The 13162-nt window shown below is 45.0% G+C and overlaps 1 protein-coding gene across 4 annotated transcripts in view; it reads right to left on the reverse strand.

Annotated features, from left to right (window-relative positions):
• NALCN (sodium leak channel, non-selective) overlaps positions 1–13162 on the reverse strand; it is a 296965-nt gene that overhangs the window by 50324 nt on the left and 233479 nt on the right. For all 4 annotated transcript variants that reach the window (XM_043892088.1, XM_043892089.1, XM_043892087.1 and 1 more), the window contains 2 exons: positions 4350–4451; positions 3868–3937 (listed from right to left, as the gene is read on the reverse strand). In XM_043892088.1, the coding sequence (XP_043748023.1) occupies positions 3868–3937; positions 4350–4451 (172 nt within the window). The remainder of the gene's footprint in view (positions 1–3867; positions 3938–4349; positions 4452–13162) is intronic.

A 13162-nucleotide genomic window follows, 5' to 3' on the forward strand; every position in this document is an offset into this window, starting at 1 on the left:
TGTAAAACAGGTAGTGGGAAGCCGCTGAATAGCACAGGGAGCTCAGCTCAGAGGTCTGTGGGGACCCAGATGGGTAGGACGGGGGGCGAGGGGTGGGAAGGAGGTCCGAGAGGGGGGATCTCTGTGTTTGTTTAGCTGATTCACTTTGTTGCGCAGCAGAAACTAACACAACATTGGACAGTAACTGTACCCCAACTTAAAAAATTAAAATAAAAAACAAAAGAAACAAAGGGGGATTAAGGGCATGAGAAGGTCACAGCAGACCTTGGTAAGGAGCTGCTGTTATCTGAGCAAAAACAAGGAGGAGGCAGGGCACTGGACACCTTCCGAGATCAGCACTTTTGGGGAGAGGTGGGTCTATGTGTTCACACGTGGAACAGACAGGATGCAGCGTCGGTGGAGGAAGCAGACTAGGAAGAGTTGAGGCCAGCAGGACAGCAGAAGCTGAGTTATTAGGATCCCAACTCTGCTTTTCACTCCGTAGAAGATGGAGAACCATTGTTCAACTAACTGGATTGATTGTATAGAAAAGCATTCCTTGGACTTAATTTCAGTATCCCTTATCATTCAGGATAAGTGACAGATAAAACTCTCTTGTTTTAAGTGGCTTCTATTCTGGAGGAAAAGACACTGAGACAGATTTGTACAACCCAGTGACCTTTCGCTATGAAGACGGGGCATGGATTTTTGTTATCTGTCTATGTAGAAAATAAAATAAAAAATCTCTGAAGAGGAAATAAGCCTCTGGAACGGAGACTTCTCAAATAGGGACTTCTGTTGTGTGTTTTTTTTAAACACACCTCTTCAAAGGCATGTTCTAATTTGATGCTTAAGTAGACCACTGATTTCTATTGAGTCTCACTGAAGGAAAGTGCTTTGAATTAGTGTTGCCTCTCAACTCTCTCCATGTAACATGTCTGACCTCCAAATTAAAAGGCCATGTGTTGGATCTTATCATAATTCAACATTGACAATATGGTGGATCACATCAGAGCTGGAGCTGAAAAACCATGGTGTCAACAGATGTTTGCGCCAATTAGAACCATGCACATAGGCTATTGGCAACATCATGTGTTCTCACCATCAACTTCCTGCATCCTCAGTGTTGCCTGGAACACTTACGGAGGAGAGTGTACTCTCACTAAGACAGCAGATGGACTGTGCTGAAAGCTCTAGAAACTCTTCAGAAGTAAGAGGTAAAGTGAAAAGAAAGTGAAAATTGCTCAGTTGTGTCAGATTCTTTGTGACCCCATGGACTATACAGTCCATGGAATTCTCCAGGCCAGAATACTGGAGTGGGTAGCCTTTCCCTTCTCCAGGGGATCTTCCCAATCCAAGGATGGAACCCAGGTCGCCCACATTGCAGGTGGATTCTTTACCAGCTGAGACATAAGGGAAGCCTAAGAATACTGGGGTGGGTAGCCTATCCCTTCTCCAGCGGATCTTCCCAACCAGGAATTGAACCGGGGTCTCCTGCATCGCAGGCGGATTCTTTACCAACTGAGCTATCAGGGAAGCAAAAGGCAAAACCAAAAATATCCAAAGCTTTGCGAAGTTTCTCTCCCTTTCCCAGATGCTCCCCTTGACTCTGAACATTCAAGACTTTGCCTCCTTAGCCAAGCTATACAGACTCAACACCTATGTCTTAATCAGGGTTTCACTAGTGATCAGTATTTAATTAATCCTTTCCAACTCTCTCATGGTAATCTCAGCATGGTCCAGCTGCTGTTGACTCTAACCCATGGGTTAGACTTCCGCCTCCTCGGGTTTCCCTGGGCTGGCACATGGCTTGTTCCTTCACCTCATCTGGGTCCCTGGGCTAATACAGTGTCCCCCACCTCTCTAATGCTCCCTGCCCCCAAATCTCCACCTTTTATTTCTTTACACTATTTTACTCTTCTTTGTAGTACAGAGCAAATCTGTCACAGCAGTGATGATGGAAACTAGATAAAAATCACTCCCAGAAAGGATTATATATTTGTTTGCTCACTGATTGTTTGTCTCTTTTACTAGGATGTAAGCTTCTGCAGGGCAGGAATTCTTTTTTTTTTTTTTTTAATTTGTTTAATTGGAGGATGATTGCTTTAGGGGGTGGTGTTGCTCTTTCCTATATAATGATGTGAACTGGCTATAAGAATATGTACATCCCCTCCCTCTCGAAGCTCCATCTCACCCACCCCATCCTATCCCTGTAGGTCATCACAGAGCAGCGAGCTGACTCCCTGTGCCATAAAGCAACTTTCCACTAGTTGTCTCTTTTACACGTGGTCCAAATAGTCAAAGCTATGGTTTTCCCAGTAGTCATGCACAGATGTGAGAATCGGACCATAAAGAAGGCTGAGTGCCGAAGAACTGATGCTTTTGAATGTTGGTGCTGGAGAAGACTCTTGAGAGTCCCTTGGACTGCAAGGAGATCAAACTAGTCAATCCTAGAGGAAATCAGTCCTGAATATTCATTGGAAGGACTGATGCTGAAATTCCAGTACTTTGGCTCTTCACCTGATGTGAAGAGCCGACTCACTGAAAAAGGCCTTGATGCTGGGAAAGACTGAAGGTGGAAGCTGAAGAGGGGGACAGAGGGTGAGATGGTTAGACAGCATCACTGACTCAATGGACACGAATTTGAGCAAACTTCGGGAGATAGTGAAGGACAGAAGAGCTTGGCATGCTGCAGTCCATGGGGTCACAAGGAGCTGGAAACGACTTAGTGATTCAACAACAACAATAGGTGTATATACGTCAATGCAACTTTCTCAACTCGTCCCACCCTCTCCTTTCCCCGCTGTGTCCACAGGTCTGATCTCTATGTCTACATCTCTATTCCTAGTGCAGCGATTCTGTCTTGTTTCCCTGCTACTTCTCCCTAGGGCAGGAACTGACACATCATAAATACTTGATAAATATTGATATTTATTGAGTCAGTTAATAAATAAATGAGTGACCTAGAAAAGCAAAGATATTCTTGAGAAAGTCTTTGATAGAAAAATTCACCTAGAAACAAAATTTTCTTTCGTAGTATGTTAACCCTGGAATGAAAGACACTGGGTCTAGATTTTAGGATATTTAGAAATTAGCAAAATATTTAAAGTTAATAATGTGACTCATTCCCATAAAATGCTTTAAATGTCTTTAATTTCAGTCAAATGCAAATGATATTTCACTTTTGCATTATACCATCTAAACAAAAGGACCTCTGGTGGCTCAGCAGCAGATAATTTACCTGCCAATTCAGGAGACACAGGTTTGATTTCTGGGTCAGGAAGATCCCCTGGAGAAGGAAACGGCAACCCAGTCCAGTCTTCTTGCTTGGGAAATCACATGGACAGAGGAGCCTGGCGGGCTACAGTCCATGGGGTCGCAAAGAGTCAGACACAACTCAGGAACAAAACAATCTAACAAAGATATATGTATTGTAGGATGTCTGGAATTTTCTACTGTTCAGTCAGTTCAGTCGCTCAGTCATGTCCAACTCTTTGCGACCCCATGAACTGCAGCACGCCAGGCTTCCCTGTCCATCACCAACCCCTGGAGTTGCTCAAACTCATGTCCAATGAGTCGGTGATGCCATCCAACCATCTCATCCTCTGTCATCCCCTTCTCCTTCTGCCTTCAATCTTTCCCAGCATCAGGGTCTTTTCAAATGAGTCAGTTCTTCGCATCAGGTAGCCAAAATATTGTACAGTCAGTGATCACTTTTCTGTACCTGGCCATTTAATTTGCTTGCTGAGTTTCCTGATTCCTTCCAGGATGAAGTCTTAAGGAGATATGACAATGTGACAGAAGAAACCAAGGGCTGGAATTGTCTAAGCAATCATTAAAGATATTTTCACAATCAAGCTTTCCAAATCCAAAGTGTTTAGAACTTACATCTTGAGTCAGAGTTTCAAGAGACTTCCCCCTGCTGATCCTTTGGCTGTTTGATCCGTGTCTTAATGACCTAAAACAATCACAACCAACTGATCAATACATCTTGAGACCAAATGTGGACGTTTAAGCAATGAATATTATAAAAAAAAAAAAAAGCCCTGATAGCATCACGCATGTATGTTTACTATTTCTTTGTAGAGCAAAAGTTTCAGGTCTAACCACCTGCCTTTGATCCCATTGAACAAAATTCAGAATTTTTCCTTCTGATCTTAAAAGTGACAGTGTGGTCATCATCAAGGAAGAGGTTTCTGAAATATTTTCTGAGTCTTTGAATCTGATTGTGAGTTTCATGGCTGTTGTCGTCAACAAACAGAATTCAGTTCTCCACCCGCGCCTGCCTTCTGACCAGAGCTCTGCACAGGAGATGCTTCCCACAGAACTCCAGTCCTTGGTTTGTCTGCAGCCTCATCTCCGTTATTTACCTGCGCTCTTGGCGGATGTGGTGTTGCACGCTAAGAATTGACCTTTCCTTTGCAGGCTGCCCCTCAAACGATCCGCTCAGCATGCGCTGTCGAGTGCAAGCTCTAGAGAAAAAAAAGGAGCCCCAGATAAATGCTTGATTCATACACTTGGGATGAATAATGCATAACTGCTCATTACCCCTCTTATTTTTAAGGAAACACCAATGATAAGACAAAATATGGCACACGACACATCGTCGAAAAGGTAAATGAGCTTTAGGTTCTGTGTCAAGAGCACTTTCAAAACAGAATGGTCATAACCACAAGAAAGTGCTGGAAAAGAAATAGACTCCTCTCTCCCCCAAATAGGAGAGCCTCTAGTGAGATTCTGTAAGCAGCAGGGCCAGCCTACCCCTGGGTACCCTGGATGTTGGTTTTCAATTTAGACAAGGAGGTTTCTAATGAAAGCCCTTAGGGAAAGACTTGTCCAACCCAGGTTCCTGGGCGGATGTAATATATGTTTCGAGCAGATTTTGCAGAATGCTAGGAAAAGAAGAAAGTGAAAAGTTATAGGCAAAAAAGTAATGGAAAGGACAAGTAATTAAAACTGGAATTAATACCTAGAGAAACGTTAGCTTAAAGCCTGTGGCTTACAGGTGACCACTTTCTTTGCAGTCATAAAACTCTGAAGGCTTTTAAAAACATGTTCTCTTTAAACTATAACCAGGCTTGTGTTAATTTCAGATTTGCTAATGAGTGAAGACAATTGGGGGATAACACCTGTGAGGTAATGATTCTGAGAGAAAACATTGCTTCTCCAGGAAGCTCTGTCCAACTGGAAAAAGACAAGAAGTCCCTTGATATAGTAGTAGAGTGGAAAGAAAATAATTCCAGGGTTAAGAGACCTGTGTTCCAAAGTGATGCTGCCACCAATGAGCTGAGTGACCTTTGGGCTTAGTTTCATCACCCCAGAAGCAAGGAAAAGACCTTGATCTTGAAGAAAACTCATAGACTTAAAATGCAGCAATTTTGTAACAGGCAAATCTTACGACGCCACAGGGATTCAAACCAGAACCCACGGACTTCTGGCACTGCTTTCCAGAACACAGTCCGATTTATGGTTCCTAAAGTGCATTTCCAGATATGCTTTGAGTCACATCATTACCGTCTGTCCTGGAGTTAAGATCTTTGAGAAAAAGACCTATGTCTATTCAGCATACTTAAAACAGCATTTTTTATGATAACATGTGTATTTTCAAGTACTCAAAAAACATTTTTGATGCCAGTGAAGGTAATTGTGATGAATACCTATGAGAAGCAATACACATGCAATGAATGTAAATGCATTACAGGAAAAAAGGCCCCCGATCACTCTTCTTAGCTTAATGAATTACATAGACCACTTTGAGATAGAATTTAAATTTTATTGAAGAGCAAAGATTTATGGCAGTGATATATAGAGACGATGCTTATTTCTGGGTTTCCCAGGTGGTATTGGTGGTTAAGAACCCATCTGCCAGTGCAGGAGACATAAGGGACTTGGGTTCGATCCCTGGGTTGGGAAGATCCCCTGGAGGAGGGCATGGCAACCCACTCCAGTATTCTTTCCTGGAGAATCCCATGGACAGAGGAACCTGGCAGGCTACAGTCCAAAGGGTTGCAAAGAGTTGGACACGACTAAAGCAACTTAGCACACACACGTGGTTATTTCCAGGACTGGAATGAGGTCAAGAGGAAGATGTATTTGTAAGTTCAGCTGAGTTGACAAAGGTATAGGATGATCTCATATTATGTATATTAAGAATTATTTTTTTGGACAAAGGCCTGACAATCATGATGGCATTCTGAAAAAAATCTACTTGGAGAACAGTGTTATTCTGGCATATACAGAACCCTGCCATTTGTGTAAACTGTCAAGACTTAACCTTCAACCACGCTCTAAGTTAACTTTTACTTTTCATCCCAAGACTCTCCTCTAAAGCGGCTGAGACCTATAGGCCTTAAATACATAACACATACAACTTGATGATAAAATACTCTTCTGCGTTGGGTGTCCTTGATGTTTGAAATACGTAGAATGTAACTGACTTTAAGATGCCTGTGATTACAAAAAAGAAAACTGCTGGTACCTGCCCAGTAGCCCAGTCTGAAGATGCCTGGGCATCCTTGCTGGAGAGGAGTCAGGATCACAGCGGAGACCCCCCTCCTCTGACTGAACAGGACAGGCAGGTCTCCATGGAGACAATCCCTCCCCTCAGGACATCTCCTCCTCCATCCCCTCCAACAGCATGGCTGAAGCGGTAGGGAGAAAGCAACTCCCCTTTTCCTCTCTGGCTGATGACCAGCTCTCTCTTTCCTGCTGGATCTAGAGAATTCAGAAAATTATACTCAGAAGGCTGGCGTTTGAGTCGTGCGTGTGACATGCGGCTTTGCAGTGCATATGTGAACCTCCCGCTTCTCTGTGACTCGCGCATCTGGGGTGGGGGTCACAGGGCTGGTTTTCAGCTCTAGCCTGCAATCAGAAAACCCGCGCTTATTCAGACTAAGACAGCCACTTAAATGTAACACATAAAACCATTTGCTTTAATGTCCTTTTCCTACACTTCCTTCTATGTTATAAACAGTGTTAGTCGGAAGAATTTCAAACTAGATACTGATGGAAAGACAAAGAAGAGAACGCTCTATAACTCTGGATCACTTAAAATGTGTAACAAGGGACTTCAGAGCATCAGCCTCTGTGGTTTCCGGTTGCTGGGCGAGAGGCCCCTGCCAGATACTGCCAGACGTTCCTCCTCCTTCCCTGGAGCTACAAGATCCAAGGAGAGTGAAATCAGGCAGATGGGGCCCTTGTGTCTTGGCGATAATGGTCCCCTGTGGCATTTCAGACCATCACCTGCCAGCCTCACACCCCAGCATCCCACTCCCACCTCTAGTACCAAAACGAAGGTCAACAGCCTCCACCTCCATCCAGCAGTCAGTCCGCTTGCGGAGTCTTTTCTCAGAACAAATGTTCTAAAATCTCGTTCTTTCCCTCGAGGAGGTCCAGCGTCTTTTGAACTAGGGAACTCTAGAGAGAAAGTCTAGGGTTTCTTTACTGAAAACTGAGGGCCATACTCAGAGCAAATTCAGTTCAGTTCTGTTGCTCAGTCATGTCCGACTCTCTGTGACCCCATGGACTGCAGCACGCCAGGCCTCCCTGACCATCACCAACTCCCGGAGCGTGCTCACACTCATGTCCATTGAGTTGGTGATGCCATCCAACCATCTCATCCTCTGTCGTCCCCTTCTCCTCCTGCCTTCATTCTTTCCCAGCATCAGGGTCTTTTCCAGTGAGTCAGTTCTTTGGTCAAAGTAAATTGGGTGAAGGCAAATTTTTTTGGACTTCCCAGGTGGTGCAGCGGTAAAGAATCTGCCTGACAATGCAAGAGCTGCAGGAGACGTGGGTTCGATCCCTGGATCAGGAAGATCCCCTGGAGAAGGGACTGGGAACCCAGTCCACTATTCTTGCCTGGAAAACCCCATGGGCAGTCAGAGCATGCTTGTCTCAGCCCCAGTGGTCACTGTCTGCCTGTGGGGCCCGTGAGGGCGGTCACAGTCACAACTACCGAGCCTGCATTCTAGAGCCTGGGAGCTGCAACTACTGAAGTCCGTGCCCTGAAGCCTGTGCTTCAAAGCAAGAGAAGCCACCCCAGTGAGAAGCCAGCGCACCATGGCCAAGAGCAGCCCCGCTCGCTGCAACTAGAGAAAGCCCGGGCAGCAAGAAGACCCAGCACAGCCAGAATAAATAAGTAAAAAGCATATAAAAAACTGAAAATATATGGGAAAAATCTTATACTGAGTTGGCCAAAAACGTCATTCCAATTTTTCCACAAAACAGAATGAACTTTTTGGCCAACCCAATACAAGGCGACTAGATGCTCAAACCGGGCCCTCTGTGCATGACGCAAGAAACTGAGATAGAAGGCTATGGATTTGGGGGAAGAGGGGGGCTGCTGGGAGAAAGGGCGTGGGGAAGGATGCCCTGAGGACACCTGGGCTTTGGAGCAGGTGGAGCAAAGATGCAGCATTAGGATGTTTCTGCATAAATACAACAACGTCACACATAAGCCAATGTCACCGTCTTTGATACATGTAAAATATTTTGTTATTTAAGCTTGGTAGAAAAGTCACTGCCATCTGGCACAATCTGGCTACTGAGAGGTTACAGAGCTTCTAATGCAACGGGCCAAGGTTCACCCAAAAGTATGATAAAAATTTGCTTTACTATCTTTAAAAAGAAATACAATTTTATTATGCACAAGCGTGGACTGTCACCCAAACTATGAACTACCAAATTGAGTTTCGACATGAGTGCCATATAAATACAAACTTTGATATAAATGGGTTCCGATAAGTAACATCAAGTGAGAAATAAATATTTCACCAAGGTGAAAGTATGAAAGGATGACATTTGATGTTCCATGTCCCTGTAGCCATGTTGTTAACCAAGCTTGTTGAACACTTGTGGCATTCGGTCACCATTAGTTACTTCCCTTACTAAACTGTGCATTTTTCACAGTCCATTTTAGCGCTCAAACTCATATTCCTAGAAGCGAAGTTCCTGGCACGTGAAGGGACTGATGGAAGACAGGGAGAGGTAGGGGTGTACAGAGAGTAGAGGCGAGTATATGTGTGTGTGTATTTGTGTGTGTGTGCACGCGTGTGTGTAGCAGGGGAGGCAGGACCTAGAACTTGCTAGTCTCAGGTTCAGAGTAGCAAATCCACCCAGCAGTACAGAGGGGCTTCAAAGTTCCGCCTTTGCCTGGAGACTTAATGGAGAAGATGATTTGCAAAAACACACCGTTTAGAATCAAACACGTCTGACCTCAGCTTTTACAAGCTACGGGGCCTCAGGCAAGGGATGTGTCTTCTCTGAGCCTCAGTGCCATACGTGTAAAATGTGGAGACGAGAATACTGACTTCATAGGGAGCGGGAAGGACCGAGCAAGGTTATGAATGTGCAAGTGCTTTGGGAACACTGATGCTCATTACCGACTCTTCTGTCTTGTCCTATGTCGTGGTTGATGCTGAAACATTTGATAGAGGGTGGAGGCAGAGGACAGTAAGTCTGATGGACATCCATGTCGGATGGTAAGTCTTTTCTGTTCTGACTGTGAATGGTGATGTTCTGGACCAGAGTTGCAGCCTCTTAACTGGTCTCCACAAATGTATCATTATCCCAGGGAAAGTGATCTCTGAAGTGACCATCCGTGGCGTGACGGTGGTCCCTACCTCCTGGTGATACGGAGAAGGACCCTGTGGCCCTCCCCACCCCCATCTGCCACCTGTCTATTGTCTGCGGAAAAACTTTAGCCAAGGAAGAAGCTTAATCAGAGAAGTGAGAACATGCAGCGACAAAGGAAAACAGTCCAAGGAGACCAAACACGAATAGTTTATCATTAGGCATAGTCAAGGACCTTTAGCTCCTTTCTCAGTGGCTGGGCTTCCCTGGTGGCTCAGTGGTAAAGAATCCGCCTGCAATGCGGGAGACCCGGGTTCCATCCCTGGGTTGGGAAGATCCCCTGGAGACGGGAAAGGCCACCCACTCCAGTATTTTGGCCTGGAGAATTCCATGGACTATAAAGTCCATGGGGTCGCAAAGAGTCGGACACGACTGAGCGGCTTCCATTTTCACTTTCAATGGCTGTAGATGATATTCTGAGCCCTATCCTGTGAGCTGTCTCATAGATCCTGAAGCCCCACGAGGTGGAGGAGTCCACGACATGATGACCAGGCTGTGGCCACGATCTGAGTGAGTGCGTTCTCAGTTGCTAAGTTGTGTCCAAAAGCTGCCACAATTCCGAGAACTGGCCTCAAGAAATGCAAACAAACCAATCCTAGAACTGACGATTAACTACTTAAACCAATCAACATGACGCTGCTCAGACCACCGATGACCAGCTTCAGGACGCCCGTCAGGGCTGACGGTGCTGCTGTATAGAGCCCCCCCCTCTGTCTATAGAAGCTCGTGCCCCCTGACTGCTGGGGCTGGGGGGGAGTCAGCCTTTGGACAGAATCCACACCCACCCCCTACCCAGCTGCTAGCATCCAAAATACAACAAACTTTCCTTTCCACCAACCTGCCCTCTGTATTACCTTCCCAGGTGGCTCAGTGATAAAGAACCCGTCTGCCAATTCAGGAGACTCAGGAGACGCAGGTTTGATCCCTGGGTTGGGAAGACTCCCTGGAGATGAAGGTGGCAACCCACTCCAGGATTCTTGCCTGGGAAAGTCCATGGACAGAGAGCCTGGTTGTCTACAGTTCATGGGGTCGCAAAGTCAGACACGACTGAGCACACACGCCCGCCCTCTTATTGGCTTCTGAGTGGGAGCAACCAGACTGCACTGTGGGTTAGACTGGTTTCCCTGCCTTTGTGTGGCCCCTTGAGTGTAGGCAGGACTCAAGAGACTTGTTTTTAACAAAGAGAAGGCAGAAGGGATGGAAGAGGTCACCAGACACTGTGGTTCCACCTTCTGCAGTCTCTCACTTGCTTGAGGAAGAAGGTGGCATGCTGGGAGCTGCTCTAAGGAGAGACCCCCTTCCTAAGAGATGGGGGGCTCCCACCAACAGCCCAGGAGGCACACGAGTCTCTTAAAAACCGTGCAACCGAGCTAGGAAGGGGGTTCTTCCCATTCCCCTCAAAACGCCTGAGCTTTGTGAGAGACCTAGAGCCAGAGACCCTGTGAAGCCATGCCCACCTTTTTTAAAAAAATTATTTTTAATTGAAGGATGATTGCTTTACAATACTGTATTGGTTTCAAGAGGAAGGAGACATACGTATACCTGTGACTGATTCATGCTGATACATGGCAGAAAGCAACACATGCCCAGCTTCTTGACCAAAGTTGGGAGGTTATCCACGTGTTGTTTAAATCACTAAGTTGTGGAGTAGTTTGCAACACAGCAATAGGTAATGAATACCGTTATCATCACTGCCTTAAAATCCTCAACATCCTATTGCTCTTCAGAGAAAGATGAGGACCCAAAGCTCAGCTTGACTCGCAAAGTCCTGTAGGTCTGCCTCTGACAGCCCCTCTGGGTCCCATCTTTCACCAGCAGGGACCTCACTTTCCACATTGCTCTCTGTGATCCTGCGGATCCTCACACACGCCGGGCTCCAAAGAGCTCCAAGAAACCCCGGCTGGTCACCAATTACTCACCTTGTAGACAGTAAGTGCTCAATAAACATTTGTTAAATGAACGAACCTTGACATCTGCCAAGATCAAATATTTTCATTTCTTTTTTGATACCTTTATGCTCACGAAGTATGGAAATAATCACAAACAAAACAGCATGCGTTTGAACTGAGCTTTTGGAAGGGGATGTTAAATAATCTAAATTTGATCTCAATCTTAATTTGATCTCAAGTTAGAATACTACTAACTAATTTTTAATTTATTTTTTATTCATTTATTTTTACTTTTTAAAAAAATTCACTGGGCTTCCTTGGTAGCTCAGACGGTAAAGGGTCTGCCTGCAATGCGGGAGACCCAGGTTAGATCCCTGGATTGGGAAGATCCCCTGGAGAAGGAAATGGCAACCCACTCCAATACTGTTGCCTGGAAAATCCCATGGATGGAGGAGCCTGGTAGGCTACAGCCCATGGGGTTGCAAAGAGTCAGACATGACTGAGCAACTTCACTTTCACTTGAATATTACACCATGCAAGAAACATGCTGCATGTCTATAATAGAGGAGACCCTAGATGGTAATAAAAAACCAGAGAGCATTCCTTGCAAGTAGAAAGCTTATAAATCTTTATCTATATTCTATGAGAAAGTTATTAAGAGAAACTTGCAAACTATCAGTGGGAACAAGTTTCACTGTATACCGTGTCTTACAGCAATCTATGGCCAAGTCAAAAGGGTAAATAAGGGAGGAATTTGAGACTGTTACTCTTTTACCAACAAGAAATAAGATGCATCCATTGTTAAAGTTAATCAGGAAAAAAACTAGTCTGAAGGAAAACTACTCAAAGATTCATTTCAATTCTATTTTGCTGCTTTACATTTTCCACAAGGATTTAGATGCCTTCTGGTCTCATGGAAGGAAGACAATGTGCAGGTGTTGAAGACACACAGTGTGATCTTCAGGGACGGTCTGGCTCGTCTGGGCCAGGGCGGGGGGAACCCTAAGAGTTGTGACTTGAAGGTCTTCAATATCTTTCCTTTATCCCTTCATAATGGCAAGTACTTGAAGCCTGGGTTCTTAGAAACTCCATTGTGTGGGCTTAAAATAAAATTTAAAAAACAAAAAACAACAGAAAAACACTTGGTTAGCTTGCCTGGTTTCTGGAATTGGAAGGCACAAGGCTTCAAGGGTCTGGTGAAAAATAATGAAGCCTTTTGTCTTGTCTGAGTGAGGAAATTCTCCATTATGCAGGCATCTGTAATCCCTTTATCCCTGCTCCCTGGAGGAGAAGGACAGTGGGGCATGCTCCTTCTCCCAGCTGGGGTTAACGTTCAGCCCTCTCTACCTTTGAAAGTAAAACAAGACTAGGACCCCTGATGATGACTCAAACGTGGGAATATTCTTCAGCAAACACGCACTCCCAGTTGCAAAAATATTACCCCTGGTTTCTTGCCAAGCCTTTGAAAAAAAAATATGAAAGATTGACTCCCCCCCCCCTTCTCTGCCTTGCCTTTGTGCTGTGGAATTTCAATTACCCCTTATATGACAGCCATATATTTATATAAAATCTTTTATGGAGGTCGAGGGGAGAGAATTGTGTCTTAAGAAATTGTGTCTATTTTTCTTGACATGTCTCCATCTAAAATATTTTAAGACTGGCCC

This window comes from Cervus elaphus, chromosome 30 (genome assembly GCF_910594005.1).
Source record: "Cervus elaphus chromosome 30, mCerEla1.1, whole genome shotgun sequence".
NCBI classification, from domain to species: domain Eukaryota; kingdom Metazoa; phylum Chordata; class Mammalia; order Artiodactyla; family Cervidae; genus Cervus; species Cervus elaphus.